The 19,256-nt window shown below is 45.9% G+C and overlaps 1 protein-coding gene across 1 annotated transcript in view; it reads right to left on the minus strand.

Annotated features, from left to right (window-relative positions):
* The window catches only part of PRKCH (protein kinase C eta), a 130,535-nt gene that overhangs the window by 51,069 nt on the left and 60,210 nt on the right, over positions 1 to 19,256 (minus strand). Inside the window, exons 8-10 of the mRNA XM_009564404.2 lie at positions 15,366 to 15,509; positions 14,475 to 14,648; positions 429 to 583 (exon numbers count right to left, since the gene is read on the minus strand). Coding sequence (XP_009562699.2) covers positions 429 to 583; positions 14,475 to 14,648; positions 15,366 to 15,509 — 473 coding nt within the window. The remainder of the gene's footprint in view (positions 1 to 428; positions 584 to 14,474; positions 14,649 to 15,365; positions 15,510 to 19,256) is intronic.

Raw genomic sequence — 19,256 nt, forward strand, 5'->3', positions numbered from 1 at the left:
CATCTGTCAGTCAGCAGCTAACACCCAGCAGCCAAGCAGGCACCTTGAGGTGCAGACAAGGGACAGTTCTGGGGTTGATACGAACCAGCTACATCTGCAGAGCAATGTCAATTGACACCAGTGCAAAAGGTAGCTCATGTCCCTCACAGGAAAACCTGGTTTTCTACGTGTTCACACACATGTCATAGACTCTCCCTGTAGTCAATACTGCAGCCAGAAATTTCACTCCTTCCTGGAAGCTGGTGCACGTTGACCAAGGTGTAGGGGGAAAGTGGAGGTACTGTTATCCCAGCTGACAACTTGCTTCCAGTGGACAACAAGTAACAGTTATTTATTCAAGCAGAAATCTTAAGCTATCATCTCAGCCATGGGGTTGAGACAAAGGGAATGAATGAATGAATGAATGAATGAATGAATGCAGAGCTCACCGATAAATGATTCCTCTTTCATGAAGAAACATAAGAGCTGAAATAATTTCTGCAGCATAGAACCGGGCCCGATCTTCATCGAAGCGACGTGACTTCTGAATATGGAACATCAAGTCCCCGCCATTTACGAACTCCATCACAAAGAACAGGCGATCCTTCACACACGCAAACACAACAGATATGAACAGCATTAATCATATCCTCTGTCAGGCTTAGAAAATTCTAAGTAAAACTATAAAGTCCTAAACAAAAACAGATTAAGCACCCATGAGATGTTGGAGAAAATAAAAAAATACTGATTTTTTCAAAAAAAGTTGGGTCAACACCAGGAAGATCTGTTAATACTTACTTGTCCTGCACTCCTCCCAAAAATCTTGCCCCCAGTAAGGAAATGAATTCCTGTTCACGTATGGATTAGGTATATCAGTAGGTGTGTGCTCATCACTAACCAGCTCCCCTTGGGCTTCCCTGAACTCTCCTTAGCTTGAATCAGCAGAGGATGATAGCCCTTCAACAGCACTCTCTGGGACGAGTGGGCACAAAAGATATCTGTAAAAAGCCACTTGCTCCCTACTAAACCCCTCAGATCTCTGCAGAGTGATGCTCCATAAGATCATGTGCATAACCAGACTGCTGCTTCACCACAACAGCACAAGGTCTCAGGAACAGCAATGACAATGTTGTCTCGTGAGATATATCGACACTATTTATGAGGTACGTGTGTTGTTTTCCAGAATAAGAGTTTTTTGCCATACAATTGCCTCAAAACTGCTTTTCAGGCCCTCAGATTTCAGCCTTCCTCATAGCTCTGATTAACCTGCAGAGATCTCTCAGTGATGAAGGAACTGATAAGAACAAAGTATTAAAGTTTCTGCTGAGCAGAAAAGCAACTTCTTCAATAAAGTGCAGCTCATTAACCACGGTTGCTGGTCTCTGAGGTTTCTCTTTTGGCTTTGTTCTGGTTTTCACACATAGGGAGGCACTTGCTTAAGCTGCATGCTCAATAGTTGGGATATGGATTTTGTGCACGCGAAAGGAGTGCTAGCTTAATCGTGACAGGAAGGACACACAGTGATTTATCACAAAGCTAAACCCTGGAATTGTTGCAGTCTGGTTCAGAAATTTCCCCTAGTGATTGTTTCAGGACATTCAGTATTAATTGTCTGAGTTTTACTCTAAATACCAGGAATAAGCAGTCTGGAAAAAAAAGAGGTATACAATTCAGTTGACACCAGTCAGCCTTTTAATGGCCCTATTTGCCCTTCTTTCCCCACAAGCCCTTACCCAGGTCTGATGTTAATCATCCACAAGATTGTTTTAAACCATCTCTAAGTTTAAGAGGATAAGCATTGTTATGCTCGACTTTCTGGCAGCCAGCCAGCTTGAAACGACTACTGGTATTAACATCTTCAGATGCACACAGCAGAAGAAAGGCAACCAGGAATCGTTTCATTCCTTTCTGGACATGGGCAGGAAAGCAAATGGCTCGTGACAGATGAGGACAGCTTGCTCCTCGTCACCATCCTGGGCTCTGCCCAACAGCTCCTTCTGAGCTCCTTCCAGAAGCCAAAATAGATGTGTTCCCAGAAATCTCACAATACTACTGCGTGTAATGCCTACGCCACGTGTTAAGGGTTCTCTCCAGCCCTTATAAACATCAATACTTCATTGTTTGACTTTGCCTTTATTATAGGGCTGCTGAAAGAAACTCAGGCTGGCTCATCTATGGCAGCATCCTGAGCCAGAGCAGCACAAATCATGCAAACCCACCATCAACCTTGGCGCACATCAGATCTCTCATACCTCATCTTCATTACAGTTGGTTAAACTGAGCGTGGCTATGCTGTGCCTACCTGTTCAGCAACCCTTCCTCCAGCTGCAGCACAGGTATCACCTCTGCCTTGCCAGTCGGGCCAGCTTTTACATCTCCTTGTTACTCTTTCCCGCCTCCTTCCTCACTGATCTCTCCTCATGTCACATGCTCATCAAGCCCAGCTTGTTCAGGCATCTCTTCAAGCCCATATTTAAAAAAGAAATCCCTCTTGCCAGATCTCCAACAGGAAGTAATTTAATTTACCAGCAACCTGACGAGGGATGTGTGTGTGTATTTATGTGATACACATGCCTGTATAAACATGCACACAGTAAGGTGAACATGCATACATTTTCTATTCTTTCCTTAAAGGTGAGCTTCAGGGAAACAAAAATAACTCTTCCTATCTTAAAACATACAGATCCTGCTTCTCCTATGCTGGCAAAACACCACAGCCCATCTAGATCTATTTGTCTGTACTATGATGCTTAAAGGAAGATACTACCTCTTATTTCTCAAACATTCCAGCGGGCACAGACACAGACAGTTTTAAAATCCACATCACTGTTGACATGGAATTAGCATCTTTTTGTTACAAATAGTTCGTTTCAGATTAACCGCAAACCTGAGGGAGTATCATTGCAGGTGGTTACATGGTGCTCACAAGCTAACATCTCACCTCCACTCACGGTCTCAATTTCTCAGGTCAAGTATAAATATGGAGTACTTAATAACTGAAATTTTCCCATTTGGGCCTAACAAAACTTTTTTTTTTTTTTCTTTCTTTAAAAAGAGGTCCAAATAATTGTCTGTCCAGTTTTCTAACACTTAAAAATCACCATGAGGTGGCTGAAGAAAAGGGTAGGATGAGTATTATAACTTCTTTATAATACAGCATTTGTACACTGGCCTGTTTCATAACTGGCAACAATGTTAGAAAAATCAGCACTAATGATGATCCTTTGGGGACCAGTCAAGCATTCCATATCTACTCTTAAGCAAGGCCATCAGCTTGCCAAACTGTAAATACCAACCACTCTCCCCGGAATCACTGAGAAATGAACTGAACAATGGTATTTTTAAAAAAAGGCAGTTTGCAGCAGGTAGAGTGAGACAATAAAAACCTTTAATAGGGGCCAGGAAATCTTAAACCATGAGATAGTTCCAATATTTGCAAGTTTGACCTGACTTAGAGTTATGTGCCTACTTTCTTGGGGTCTACTTGCAGGAATTAGGAGGAGTTGAAAGCTGGAGTACTTTTTGACAAGGCTTAATGCTGAAATCCTTGCATTTCTATTTTTCTGTTTTGCATTGCCGAGAAGTCTCCTCTGATATGCTATCTCTATTTGACGTTGGCAAAAGTAACAAAAGAGCATTTGTGTCAACAGGAAACAGTGACGTAAAAGCCTTTGCAGCAGCAGCAGCCCCATGAGGAAATCACATTGCACCATTTCTGCACTGGCACAGAGATGAATAAAGTCTCACAGTAATTGTTACTGTAATTTAAAGAAACATTTGGAGGAAACAAAGTCCATGGGACCAGGCAGGCTCTTTTCAAGGCTGGCCTACATCTGGAGATTAGCCCTGCCAATATCAGAGCAAGAGAGCTGTTTCAAGCGGTTTTTATTTGTTTAAATTTCAGTTTGCCATCTGTATTTGTTCGCCTGCTAGCAATGCAAGGGCTGCTGGAAGCACATGCAGTGTCCTGAAGACAGTGTTTGATAAGAGTTTTTTTGTATTTGTTCGTTGCCTTAGCAGAGTGTTGGTGGGGCTTGAATAGAATCCTTGCTTACAAAAGCCACTGGGTGGGACAATCCACATACTGGTTACTGCCCCTTACAAACACCAGTACCCACTGAAATCCAACTCAAACATGACTTTAGCCCTTTGTTGTCACCGGCTCTGCTAGAAAGCTTTTCTATACCTTGATACTTTTCCTCTTCATCATCACAGGGGGAAAAAAATAATACAAATTTTATTAAAAGAGCATCTTATCTTTTCCCTTGCCCCAAAACAGCCAGTGCAATGGCTAACTTCCACTTCCTTCCAGTTAAGAGTCATAGGTGATATCCACATACAACCCACACAAGACCAAAGACCTCTGAGGACAGCGAGGGTGAGAGGCTTATCTCTGATCACAGATCTTTCATGCTAAGTAAATCGGACAGAACAGCACCACTGCCCTGGTTCAGGCAGCATAGAGGGTGAAGATGAGGAAAGACAAGTGTATCCTACATGCAGACATCAAAGAAGATAATAGCAAAGCTGTCTCCTCTATCTGCCACCCTACAAGAGGTTCTGTGCCAAGGGCAGTCTGGAGGCCACAGGGAACTTCTCTCAAGAGAGTCATTGGAAGAATCCTAGACATAAGTAAGAATTTCTTCACCATAAGTAAGAATTTCTTCACCATAAGAGCAGTAAGGCACTGGTACAGGTTGGCCAGGGAAGCTGTGGCTGCCCCATCCCTGGAGGTGTTCAAGACCAGGTTGGATGGGGCCTTGGGCAGCCTGAGCCAGTGGGATGTCCCTGCCCATGGCAGGGGGGCTGGAACTAGATGATCTTTAAGGCCCCTTCCAACTCAAAACCATTCTATGATTCATTGGTGGAGGTTCAAGAGACCCACTGGAAAACCCCTAGGTGGTCTTCTCTCCAACCTCCAGAGCCACCTGGAATAGGCTTGGACATCTCTATTGCCACAGAGCTCTCCCAGCCACTGCTTCTGCCCGCACTGATTCCTCTGCAGGACAAGGGGTTGAGTCACCCCATCAAGGACACATCCGAGCGGTAATTTCACCCGAGCCCCTTCTTTAGCTTACAGAATCTGGAGGATATGGAGACCTGATTAAATTTCATTTAAAGCAACGGTCCAATTCTCCTACACATGCATCAAAAAAGAAAAAAAAAAATCAGCCTGGCTCGGGAATTTCACTAAGTTTGCATTTCATTTTTATGGAAATAATTTATGCACATAACTCCTTAGAAAATCAGCTTTGGGCTCAGCCAGAGCTCACTGAAGCCAAAGGGTTTCCCCAAGGAAACAGTCATTTCTCACTGTTTTGCCAATTTATGCTTTGCAGAGCAGAAGGCAGGCTTTCAAAATTATCTCCACACAGAGACAGCTGTGTCACTGCTTCCCAGCACAAGTTCATTGTTTCCAAAAAGAGTAGCAGGGCTTAGGGAGCTTGCAAGCAAACTATTACAAGATAATTACAAGAGTTGGCAGGCTCCCCCAGTGCTCCCAATGTTCCTACTCTCCCTTCGTGGTCCACAACTCCCACACAAAGCAATCTGCCTCAGGTCTTGCTGGGAGCGTGCAAATAAACCATGCTGTCTCAGTACCAGGCTTCGGAAAGCCACATGTCCAACTCCCCCAGCAGCAAGAGTGGCCACCCGTATCTGGGTCAAGTCATGCTAAAGCACAGGACTCGGAGGAGGAATAATGAACAGTTGATTTTCTCAGCATTTATCTTCATAGGAGTAAGACAATCACCAAGGACACTCAGGCTCTGCTCCGTGCTGACACACATCTCCTCCATACCCAACCCTTTGATGAGGCAGCGCTGCATCTTGACGAGCTGCGTGCTGCTCTCACCTATGAGGATTACTGGAGGGTAGGCTGCTCAGGGTGGGTTATATATAGCAGTGTTTCAAAACCAGAAAGGATCGCAGGTGTCATCAGAATGGGCTTACTAACCGGGAATTGCCAAAACAACCTTTGCACACACAATTGTGCACAAGACCTGGAGCAGATGCAATGATCTGAGCCCCAGATTTCTGGATGATGTCAAAGCTGGAGTCTCCTGACTACAATGGAGCAAGACAACGACTTACGGCAGGCAAAGATGTGGTCCTTTGATTTCAAATCAAAATAACTACACTAAGCAGAGGAGAAGAAATGCTGCACTACACTTGTTCAGCATTTGCACACATTAGTGATGCTTCTTGATCACAGTCGCGGCAGTGACTGCCACGGCACCTGCCACTGCTCCACTCACCGCCACAGCCCAAGACTCCCAGATGAACAGGGCGGCGGCAGAAAGGCGGCAGGTTTTACAGCCATCTGCTAGCCGATTTTTGGTGCTCTGGTAGCTGTTTTACCTCTCTGCTTCAGTGACTTGCAGAAGCATGCGCCAGCCTCAGGAAGCACTTCTGCCTAGGAGCAATCAAGCAAGGGAGCGTGCCACAGACGGCACGTGCAGCCCTGGGGCTATCAAGGACTGGGGAGATCGCTGTGCACACTGCCCCATCTGAAAGGCTGAGAAAGGGAAGATTTCTTTGTTTTGCTGGTTTTAGGGTGGGTTTTAGCTAGGAGGAGGTGCAGGTGAATATTCAACAAACTCAGGAAGGGCGTAAGGCATCTGCCACATCTCCTTCGGGCTCTGAGTGTGTTTCTGAGAAGCACAGGTCACTTCCTCACTCCGGGCTCATTTTTAGCTCCTTTAACAAAGAGCTACCGGCGTCATTGTCACAGCTACAGGAACAGGGCAGTTTCCACTGGTTATCACTTACAACTGCGCCCTGTGACGCTGCTGATAACAGGCACAACGTAGGCTTCGCCACACCACAGCAGCGAGGCACATAAACATCGCCTAGAGAATAACAAATTGGCTCTTTCCATTTGCATAAATAAACTCAGCAGGTCCCTCGGGGTAAAGGCTGCCTCCCGCGCGCATGCGCACGCAGCACAGTATTAACCCTGAGCTCATTCCAGAAGAGCCGAACAACGACAACCGCAACCCAGAGTGAGCTGATTGGAGCTGTGGGTTTCCCAGAAAAAGAAAATAAATCACGAATCTAACCACACCCCCCAATTTTCTGCCCCTGTTTTCTTAATGTCAAGTTCATAGGCTGGACAGTTTTTGGAACACAAATTCAGTCATTTCTCTGGAACAATGCATCCTTTGGGATATGCGAGTAAACTATAGGCGCATCCTTCTTCCTCATCCCTTCCTGTTAAGACAGTCTAATTCATGGCAAGATTACATGATTAGCTCATCTTATGACCAGAAACTTTTACTCAATATACACGCAAAAGGATGTTTTCTATCACTTTTTTTTCACTTGTATCTGTTCCATTAGAAACAAAACAAAAACCCCAACTAGGAAAAAAAAATCTCAGGTACTAGGTTAACTAGTTTAAATCACATACAAAAAAAGTGTCTGTGTAATCCCATTTTTTTTTTTTTTAAAGCCAGTTTGGCCACCATTAAAACAGAATACCCAAAACATTCAAAACAAGTTGAAAAAAGAAATAAAATTAAATCCACCCCTCCAGACCTTTTAGAATGACCTAGAAAGATCCTTTCCCTTTGTAAGATCAAAAATGAAAGGGCTGGCTGAACTGAGAGGGGAATAAATTGAGAAATAAGTACCTAGAATGAATCAAGCTATAGACATCACTTGTTAATCAAAGACTTATACAGCATCTGTACCCCTCAGCTGGCTGCTGGATCATCATCATTTATCAGAAGAGAGCAGGTGGGTAAAGATCACACTCTTTTTACAGCCTTCAATTCAGAAAAAGCGACAGGAACTGCTGTTTCCAGTTTACAGTGACCAACTTAAGACAGGTCTGGACTACCTTTATAAACAGTGAACTCTGCAATGTCTGCTGTCCTCGGACTGTGCTGGGGAAGGCTAGAGTCTTCTACAAGCTTGGCCAAAATTCTTCAGAAAAATTAAGAGTGCCGAAACACCCAAAAGCCACTTGGGAATGGCTTGATACAAGGGCTTTGTGCAATGATACTCACCTTAAACATCACCTGACAAGCAATACATATTCAAAGACTTAAACCTACAGCAATCACTGGACTGCACCTCATCTAGTTCTTCTCTGAGCTTTGATTGCCTTTTCTTTTCCCTGTGCTCCTCAATACCACAGCACCTGCTTGCTGAGGTGACCTGGCTCCACTTTGACCCCTTTTCATGCCACAACTTCCTCAATTTTAAGTCCAAAGAAATATAGTTTCACAGACTGGGGTGAGCCTTAGGCAACAGCACCTTTTTCAGCCACCCTCGCACTAAGCTTGATAATTTTGTCTAACAGTTACAACCTCTCTCACTACTCACTGCAGATGGAGACAGGCATTTTCTCAGTTTCATAAAAAAACAAGTCCCTCAGCAACAAGGAGTGGGAAAGATACACTCAGAGGCTACAACGTGATGATGGCAGCTAACCCTTCATTTCATATTTTCACTTCAACTCACATCACCTCAGAGTGCAGCCCCAGCGTGGACACACAGCACAGGTCACAGATAAAATCAGAAATGTCAGTCTGAACTTGTTTCATCTTCTGCAAGAAAAACCACTCCACCTACAAAAATAAAAACCCTGACCCAGTACGTTCCTGCAATGAAGAAACCTCCACAAGCTGTTACTGTGCACGTTAGGGAAGCCAAGCCTTTCAGACTGGGCTTTGGAAGGCTCACATATCTGGTTTGCCAGCATGCCAGCAAAGATGTCAGGGTTTTGGTAGATATGAACACTGTAAAACCACAGAAAGACACAGCTTTGACCAATTTGCCTTTATTTGCTGCTAGGCAGGACAGGAGCCAGAGGAAGGCAGAAACCAACTGCCTCTCCTGTGGTCACAAAGCCAGTGTGAGGGCAGCACACACACACCTGCAGAAGCCACACTGGAGAGAGGACATTCCCCTGTACCTCCCTGTCTAACAAGCCCCCCAAACACCTAACTTGCTGCCCCAGGACACCAGGCAAAGTACAACTCAAGCTCCTTCAAGCTTGACTTCAGCAGGACTCTGCAGCAGCCCCCCAGTGGGATAGCTGTGTTCATAGCCAGAGGGCATGATAAGCTGCACCAAGCTTTTTTGAAAGTGTCAGCGTTAGAAACAGGATGCCTCCCTCAAAATCTTCACTTGATCTTGACTGGCAGCAACAAAACTGAAGTGTATGCTCATTTTCCAGCACAGTGGCTTGGAGTTAGAAAAGGTCTCAATGCTCAAGAACAGGGAAAAAGTCTCAGTGTTTGCAGAAAAGCATGCAAGAAGAGTGCTTGGCTGTTGGGTGTATGCACGTATGGCATCGTGCTTCCCCGACATGCCAGAGAGGGAAGGGTGGGGGTTTACAGCCTGGGAGATGATCAAAGCTATCCTTGCTGCTCCCCAAGGGCTCCCTCTCAGTGCTTTTCAACAAGAACATCAAAGAGGCCTCACCACTTCCTTACCGCCCACCAGCAGGCTCCAAGGCCTGTGTCAGGATACTTGTTCATCTAACCAGAGCCTCAGGAAGGCTGCCTTTGCCTTTCCAGCCTTCCTCACCTCCAGCATGCCCATGCCAGGCTCGGCCCCAGGGCTGCCCTGTGCTCTGTGCATTTGCTGACAGTGGAGTGGCTGGCGGACAACCAGGCTGATGCTGGAGATCCCCTGGAGGGACCACGACTCAGGGACTCCACTAGACATACAAAGGCACCTAAACCACTCTTGTGGCATCCAGGGACCAATGGATGGGTGAGCAGCCAGCCAACTGCCACTGCTCAGTCCCACCAATTTGGCTGGTGGGCCCTCATTTGAAAATTATGCCTCCATCAAAGGTTCTGGGTTAGCTCTAACACTTTTAGGAGGTGAAATACAGGCTCATCTCTCTCTAAACACTTGGGTGATCAATGACATGATGCCCACACTGACCCTGAGAGAACTACCTGAGTGCCCCAAGAGCCAGCAGAGGTGTGGAGAAACCTTCCCCTTCCATGCTGAGGAGCATGACATCAGCCTGCAGCTTGTAAAGGGGATGGAGAGCTGCGTGCCGGACAGCAGGCTGCCCTTGTAAAATAGGACCAGTTCAATGATTATGCTGCCCTGGAGTCCCTACTGGCTTCAATAGCACCCCTGCTAGCTATTATCTCGGAAGGACGCTCATTATAGAAAATCATGTCCTTCTGCCAAGTTCTCATGTCTCACTATTTTTGGAACAACATGGCCAGGCTCTGTGCCTCAGCAACTGTCAGCAGAGTCACACAGAAAGCAAATCCATTTAACGATCAGGCTAGCAGGGACAGCGCTGAAAACAGCACTGCCTATGGGACAGTCCCCTGGAAGCACCCTGTGGTCATGAGGAAAGGGATAAGGGGAATAAACCTAAAGCCCAGAAGGTATCTGACACTCTTTGCATGGGAAGCTGATCTCCCCCAGCCCTTTTCATTCTTATGCATACAAGTGGAGATAAAAGGATTCAAAAGCAAACCACCTATGCAGGAAGGATGGTTCCTAAACCCCAAAGAAGGCAGGACCTACCTACTGCAAACTCATTTTAATTAGAACATTCCCGGATCCACATTCCCCAGGATTAAATGACTGACTTATCTATTTATACACATAGCCTCTTTCACCGGTTCTAGGACAGTATTGTTGAGGTGTTGGATGACACCAGTTTCAGGTAAACAGAAACAAGCACTTTTTGGTGCTTATGACCCCTAACGCAGGATCCATGAATAGATGCAGGACAGCCTCAGCACCTGTCAGCAACTCACAGATTACTGCAGCAGGAGCATAATCCTCTTTGACACTAAAGGATGATTCTAAGGCCTAGAAAAAGCAGAGGTAAATGGTTTAGGTGAGGTGGAAAGTTCTCAAAGCAAGGCTTTCAATTAAAAAAAAATAATTAAAAAAACCAAAGATGTGGTGACCAACAAAGACCTCACACAGATGAAGCTGGAGTAGGACTTAAACTGCCCCCCTGCAAGGTAGCAGCAGGACTCCTGCCATGCTTTTCACAGGAAAGGAATCTGGAGGTGCAAGTCCAAAATTGCCCAGCCCAGCGCTGGGCATGCACAGGGCCATATCCAGCCCATGCCAGCTTGCTGTGCAGCTGATTTTTCCCCTTTAGGCTTTGAAAACTGTGACTTATACCAGGCAGAGACAGCCCTTGCAGCTCCTACCATCTAGTGGCTGCAATATTCCTCTGTGACAGAGCAAAGAAGCTGTTCTGAGGTCAGGCAGCCTCAGCCCACCCCGGGCAACAAGAGCTTCACTTATGCTGCAGATGAGACTAAATTAGGACCACACTGAGCACAGAGGCAGCACAGGAGAACAGAAAACCTTTCTGAAAACCATCAGCAGCTAAAGTAAGGACAGAAAAAACTCAGCTAGCTCTAAAAGAGTTGAGCAGAAGTAGCAGCAACATAGATGAACTTAGGCAGCATGTTGCTGTTTCTGGTATTTGTGCCAGCTGAGCTAATGATGGTTTATTAGCACTACATGACATCGCACCGTGCAGCACAGACCTGTCCCAGGCTGTTTAAATCAGCCCTGGGCTGTGTAAGTCAGAGTTTGCTGGTTTGGGTGAAATATTATACAACAGTCTGAATTCCAGTGGCTCTAGATCCAGCAAAACCCTCAAATCCTTTTAGCACCCTTTGAGCACTGGTGCAGCATTTCAGATGCTTCCAAGGTCCTTCTTTTCCAGTTTTCACAATTTCCTCTTGGACTTGGAGGCCAGGATCATAACTGGGCACCCCTATTCTAGATGCAGCTTCACCAGTGCCAAGGAGAGGGGATAATGACTTCCCCATAGCTCCTAGAGCAGCCCAGCATATAATTTATGTGTAATGAGACTGCACTGCTGGCTCATACTGAACTTGGCACCTACCGTGAACCTCAGGTACCTTCCAGATGGGCTCCTACCCTGCCAGTTAGTCCCAGCCTGTCATGATGCATCTTATGGGATCAGGCTCTTAACTTTTCTTTTACAAATGGTATGAAGCCTCAAAACGGCGAGTTCTTGAAAAATTCCTAAAGGCATGCCAGGTAGGTCATGATTTACTCAGGATCTCCACAGCAGACTGGAGTCACGCTTTGTTTTTTATAATATGAACTGTTAATAACATATTTTCAGAATTTGGGCTGTAAGTGTGATAGACGTGATGTGGTTTCCATGTAACCACAAGTGAAACTAGGTATTGTTTTGGGTAACCTTGCCTCCAGCTCAAATAGAAGTAGCATTTTTAAATAGGGCGGCAGGCTGACATTTTGAGTAAGTGGTTACTCTTATTTTTACATATATATGTATTCTTTTCTGCCAAGTTCATGTTAATGGAGGGGATAACTCAATTCCATGTAAAGAATGAGCAGAAATCTGAAGTGCTGCATTAGCCTGGTCTTATAAGCCCTCCAGGAATTCCAATGCTCTCCTCTGTCCAATGAATATCCTTCTGTTGCAATCATTTCTGTAGTACTGCAAAGGGATTTAATGATGCTTTTATAAGCAATTTAAATCTGGTTATTCTGGATTGAAGTGGGTATCACAGTGTTAGAACATGGGCAAAAGATAAGATGAACCACATTAGCCTGAAATCTACTTTTTGTTTTGTAAATGCTTCCCTTTCTGGTTCTATTATCGGAGGGAAGAGGCTTTCTGTTATTGGCAATATAGAAAATGAAGCAAAGTGGGATTCAAATACAAGATTAACCTGGGAAAGACTGGAAATAGCAGGGTCCTGCTACGACAAGCACCACTCCTCTGGTGCCCTTCCAGAGACTGACCAGCTCTGCATTCAGGGCAGCAAGGGCTGAGGGGTTCTTCCCTCCACTCCTCTGACAGCAAACTGGTCCAGAAAATCCTGTTCCAGGCTGCTCTATGGTTTAGCAACCTTTTCATTTCCAGTCTAACTGTACCTGTGGCCAGTTTAGACTCATTTAATCTTAGGCAACATCTTCATAGCTTTGTTTCTGTCCTCTGTGTTCGACATCTGCAGATATCCATCAGATCCTCTTTTTGCTTTCAATTTGCCAGTCTAAACAGGCCGAGTTCTTCCCTTTTTCTCCCCTTCGCAAGACTCTGCAATTACTTCATCATCCCAGAAGACCTTGTATGCACCTACAGCAGATTGTATTCATTTTTTGAACATGACAGATGGTACTAGCACGGTGACTTTAAATCTTCCCAAAGTTCATGGGAAATACTCTACACAGCCCGGGGGCACACTTGCTATTTTCATATCTACACTGTACTTCAGTAAGCAAAGCCATAGCAAAGAGCATAGAAAGGAGTGGCAAAACCCACTGCTATCCTGCATCTGACCTCAAAAAGCACACATTAGTATTGAGCACTTCTGATATCTTATACGAGAACTTCAGGAAAGCTGTTCCAATTTGGGCCCTGTGTCTTCATTTTATGAAATAAAAGAGAAGTTTCCTTGGTTACTAGTGACAACAGTGGGGTTTGAGTTTTGTTTCTGCTATACAGCACAGCTGTTCTGTGAAACATGTACGGTGGGTATTTAAAAACAAACTTGAACCACTTCATTTCTATTATGTGAGTGTGTACCCAAGGGCTCCACCCAAAATGAGCACAACTCAAACTCCAGAGCTGGCTGTTGCATCACCCCAGTGAGAAGAGAAATGGGTGGGCGGCAGGATACATTGGTCTGCCCCCCACCCCAATTTTTTTCCTTAGTATTTTGGGTTTATGTAGGAGGAGTGAAGCCGCAATTAAAAGGGCAAGTTTCTCCTGCCTCCTGGAAGAGGAAAAGAAGCTCTATTGCCACTTAGCAATGGACAGAAAGCAACTGGAAAGGAGTCCAGGCAGCTTGGAAGAGCTACACTGCAGAAAATGCTTTAGTCCTAACAAGAGCTGAGCTCAGGGACCCCCAAACTCACCTTGCTGGAACACAGCTGTGGCCACTGCCTCCATCACAGCCGCTCCTCCCTCCACCACCCCCATCAACAACAAGTTCCCACCTATGGACACACACCGAAGGAGGCTCTAAGCTGAACAGGCAGCGTGTGTGCTGTGCTCCATTGAGGTACTCCAACCACAGGTGACAGCAATGCTATCATTTGACTTATCTACAGAAGCAGAAATAGAAACTGCATGTCACAGAATCATAAAATTGTTTATGTTGAGAATGACCTTTAAGATCATTGAGCCCAATACTGCAAAGTCAACCATAGTTAAGTTTTGTACTGGACTGCTTCAGGAGCTCAGGGGAAGGCATTATGAGGTGCAGCTGAGGGAAATGGGACTGTTTAGCCTGGAGAGGAGCACGCTGAGGGGAGACCTCAGAACAAGCCAAGATTTTGTTTGCCAAATGCCTGGCAGATGTTAGAGATAGAATACAGCACAGTGCTCTGTTCACCCTTGAGCAGAGAGGCTTCTCTTGGGTCTAATGTGGACATTTATAATGGGCCAAGGAACAACAACACAGGAGAGTGCTTCTGTCTTGAACATGCCAGCCAGCTTCAAGAGGAAGGCTGTCCCCTGCCTAGGCTATACTTACAGGAGTCTGGAAGCAACAGTAGAGTTTGGTGAGGAATGGGTGGTTCCTTGCTAAGGAAAGGATGCGTTTCTCGGTCATGGTGCATTCAACATCATCATCTTGGAGAATGACGTCTTTCTTCAACACCTTCACCGCATAGAGCTGCCCACTCTCTTTCATCTTGGCAAGCATCACCTAAACCAAACAGGAGGGTGAATTGCAAGGGCTGAGCCCTCAGTTTCTATGAGCAACATGGAACCTCTCGCATGTTCTCACACTAGAATTTTCTCATGACCAGGCTTGTGGATGCAACTGAGTCAGCCTGTGAGCATGGCCATCAGTGTACAATCAATGACACCTACACCGCTGTCTGCAGCAGGCTTCTCCAGAGAGAAACGCCCACATATTTCGCTCCAGCCTCTGATGTGGGGCTAGATGGTCAAAGCTCATCAGGGGTGACCCTGAGCAGTGTCACCTAACCCCCTTCCCTCCTCAGTTATCAAATTCAAATGCACAGTTTCACATTGGTTTTTGTGGCAAAGCAGAGAAACAAAACCCCATCTCACTGCATTTGAAACCACTGATGTATTTCCTTTAAAGGAAAAGTCTTTACATGCTCCAAGAAATGCTGCCCAAACGAGCGCTAATGCACACACTTGCAATTTCTGGTATGGGCCCTGGCATGCAGCTGTTCCTTTGGTTACTAACCTTTTTTTTTTTGTGATGACCAACTCTCCACTTTGCCGTCAGCTTGTTTTCTCTTCCCTTTCATCCTTGCTGTCTGTAACCAACCTTGTCACACAAAGTATACCCCACTGGTATGTGCCGCATTATGGAATAACGTCATCTACTTTGGGAGCTTCTTAAATAAGGCACGTGGTTTTCCCCAAAAGAGCCACAAATAACTCTTACCTTTCCAAAACTGCCCTTTCCCAATACACGAAGGAAGGTTAAGTCTTTGATCCCAAGTTTGCTTGCTGAACTTTCACTAAAGTTGTTGCTGTCTTTCAGGCTGCCTTTTCCCTGATGTCTCAAAGTAGATCTTGAAACCAGTTTCTGTGGAGGAAATTAAATTATCAGTCTACATAACAATCAAACTTTTGCCTCCGAGGTGTACACAAGTAGACAGCCCACCAACCTCAGCATTTAGGACCTATTTAGACGTATTGTATGGCCACCAGAACAGAAAGCATGTTGGTACCACCACCCTGTATAGCTGTTAGGTGTGACTGTCCAACCCCAGCACTGCTGGGGTCATCATCTCTGGTCATCATCTGACTGAGATCACAGAATCACAGAATCACAAGGTTGGAAAGGACCCATTGGATCATCGAGTCCAACCGTTCCTAACACTCCCTAAACCATGTCCCTAAGTACTTCATCCACCCGTTCCTTAAACACCTCCAGGGAAGGCGACTCGACCACCTCCCTGGGCAGCCTGTTCCAGTACCCAATGACTCTTACTGTGAAGAATTTTTTTCTGATATCCAACCTGAACCTCCCCTGACGGAGCTTCAGGCCATTCCCTCTAGTCCTGTCCCCTGTCACTTGGGAGAAGAGGCCAGCTCCCTCCTCTCCACAACCTCCTTTCAGGTAGTTGTAGAGAGTAATAAGGTCTCCCCTCAGCCTCCTCTTCTCAAGGCTAAACAACCCCAGCTCTCTCAGCCGCTCCTCATAAGACTTGTTCTCCAGCCCCCTCACCAGCTTTGTTGCTCTTCTCTGGACACGCTCCAGAGCCTCAACATCCTTCTTGTGGTGAGGGGCCCAGAACTGAACACAGTATTCGAGGTGCGGCCTCACCAGTGCCGAGTACAGAGGGAGAATAACCTCCCTGGACCTGCTGGTGACCCCATTTCTGATACAAGCCAAGATGCCATTGGCCTTCTTGGCCACCTGGGCACACTGCTGGCTCATGTTCAGTCGGCTGTCAACCAGCACCCCCAGGTCCTTCTCTTCTGTGCAGCTCTCCAGCCATTCTTCCCCCAGTCTGTAGCGCTGCATAGGGTTGTTGTGCCCCAAGTGCAGGACCCGGCATTTGGTCTTGTTAAACCTCATCCCATTGGTCTCGGCCCAGCAGTCCAGCCTGTTCAGATCCCTTTGCAGAGCCTCCCTACCCTCCAGCAGGTCGACACTTCCTCCCAGCTTAGTGTCATCTGCAAACTTGCTGAGGGTGCACTCAATGCCTTCATCCAGGTCATTGATAAAGACATTGAACAGAGCTGGACCCAGTACTGAGCCCTGAGGAACTCCACTTGTGACTGGCCTCCAGCTGGAGTTAACTCCATTGACCACCACTCTCTGGGCCCGGCCATCCAACCAGTTTTCAACCCAGGAGAGTGTGCGCCTGTCCAGGCCAGAGGCTGACAGTTTCTGAAGCAGAATGCTGTGAGAAACTGTGTCAAAGGCTTTACTGAAGTCCAAGAAGACTACATCCACAGCCTTTCCCACATCCAGTAGTTGAGTGATTTTGTCATAGAAGGTGATCAGGTTAGTTTGGCAAGATCTGCCTTTTGTAAACCCATGCTGACTGGGCCTGATCACCCGGTTCTCTTGCGTGTGCTTCATGATAGCACTCAAGATTACCTGTTCCATGACTTTCCCTGGCACTGAGGTGAGACTGACAGGCCTGTAGTTCCCCGGATCCTCTCTGCAACCCTTCTTGTATATGGGCACAACATCAGCCAGCCTCCAGTCTAGTGGAACTTCCCCAGTCAGCCAGGACCTCTGGAAGATGATGGATAGGGGTTTGGAAAGGACATCCGCCAGTTCCTTCAATACTCTTGGGTGGATCCCATCCGGCCCCATAGACTTGTGGTCGTCTAGCTGGGCAAGCAAGTCTCTAACCGCCTCCTCTTGGATCACGGGAGCCTCAATCTGCCCCTCTAACTCTTGGATTTGTAAACAGAAGGAACAACTTTCTTTGCTATTAAAGACTGAGGCGAAGAAGGCATTAAGTACCTCAGCCTTGTCCTTATCCCCTGTCACTGTTATTCCTTCTGCATCCACTAGAGACTGGATATTCTCCCTCGTCCTCCTTTTCCTGTTAATGTACTTGTAGAAAGACTTTTTGTTGTCTTTCACAGACTTAGCGAGTTTTAATTCTAGTTGGGCCTTGGCCCTCCTGATTTTTTCCCTGCACGATCTCACTTCGTCCCTGTAGTCCACCCAAGATGCCTGTCCTTTCCTCCAGAGCACATAGAGCTTCTTTTTCTTATTGACGCATCTTGAGATCACCCTGCTCCACCAAGCTGGCTTTTCCCCCCGCCGGCTCCTTTTCCGGAACACAGGGATGGCCTGCTCTTGAGCTGATAGGATTTCATTTTTCAAGAGCGCCCAACCCTCATGGGCTCCCTTGCCCTGAAGGACTGTTTCCCACGGGACTTTGCTAATCAACCTTCTGAACAGGCCAAAGTCTGCCCTCTGGAAGTTTAATGTGACTGCTTTGCTAACCCCCTTCTTAATCCCACCTAGAACTGAAAACCCTATCATCTCATGATCACTTAATCCCAGGCGTCCTCCAACCGTCAAATCCCCAACAAGACCTTCCCTATTCACAAACAGCAGGTCTAGATGTCAGCGCTGGTTCCTGACCCTGGGCATTTTAAGTCATAACCCCATTGCCCAGCTGATCCAAGAGGCAAGCTTGCCTCTCTCCATCCTCACTTCCCAGAAAAATAAGACAATGAGTGTGGAAATCCAAGTCCCCTATCTAACATCAGAGGGAGGAAGACTGCATAATTTCTGCAGTATGCAAAGTGCTGGTGAGATCTAGAATCCAAGCAGATTTCAACAAAATCTTTTAGGTTTCTACCTGATTTTAAGACACTCCTCAAAGCCCAGTTCAGTGAGACCCAAATTTCAAAATATTTTTCTTTCCCATAGCTGGGCTGCTGGCTTTCTCCACTGCTGGAAATTCGATGGAAGGCTGTTCATCCCCACACCAGCAGTGAGGTATCTGCATTTTCAGGAACTGTACCAGTATTAGCACACATTTCTAGAGCCTCTGCTTTTACAGTATACAAAGAAGTCAACCTCTGCTCACAGCTCACCAGGTATGAATACACGCGTAAACCATGAATACTTTTATTCTGTTTATTAGCCCAAACAAAGTCACATGGACTTCTTGAGCTCCACCTTGTGACTACTTTGGTGTAAAGCAAAATTCTCCCTGCACAGAAGATTTGTCTCACTGCCACAGAAATGGCAACCCCAGCTATGGGGAAAGAACAGAGAGCATTTAGGACAGCACCCAGCGAAACTCCCTATAGATTTAATCTTACAGCACAGTCTGAACCCTCACCTAGAGCATTTAGTTTCACAAATAACAAGAGGAGACTGTTAAACACCAGGCACAGATTTTTATTTTCCCAGTTTCATCTCCTTCTGATGTGCAGATTAAGGAAAACCTGAATGCTAACAAGTGCTGAGTTTTACAGAACTGCAAAGGGAGCACGGGACTTGTGTTTCTCTGTAACTCTCAGGATAACTGTCTCCCTGAACTGCTAAAGCATGAAGAGCGAAGATAGGAAAGTCTCATTTGCTACATACCAATTGGAATCAAAAGGGGCAGCACAGTCTAACGGTCAGGCTAAGCTGGCAGTGTATCATGTGGTCGATCCATATAGCTGATTAACTGTATGACAAGGTATATCAGGTCTGGAAGTTTGTTTTGAGTTTTAATATTTACTTTTTGGTGAAATAAAAGTAAAAAAAACCTCAACATTTTATTATGGGGTTTTATATTTTTAAGCAAACTCACTTTTCAAAACTGCTAGCAAAGCAAACACAGTGAAAACTTCCTAT

Source organism: Cuculus canorus, chromosome 5 (assembly GCF_017976375.1).
Source record: "Cuculus canorus isolate bCucCan1 chromosome 5, bCucCan1.pri, whole genome shotgun sequence".
Lineage (NCBI taxonomy): Eukaryota > Metazoa > Chordata > Aves > Cuculiformes > Cuculidae > Cuculus > Cuculus canorus.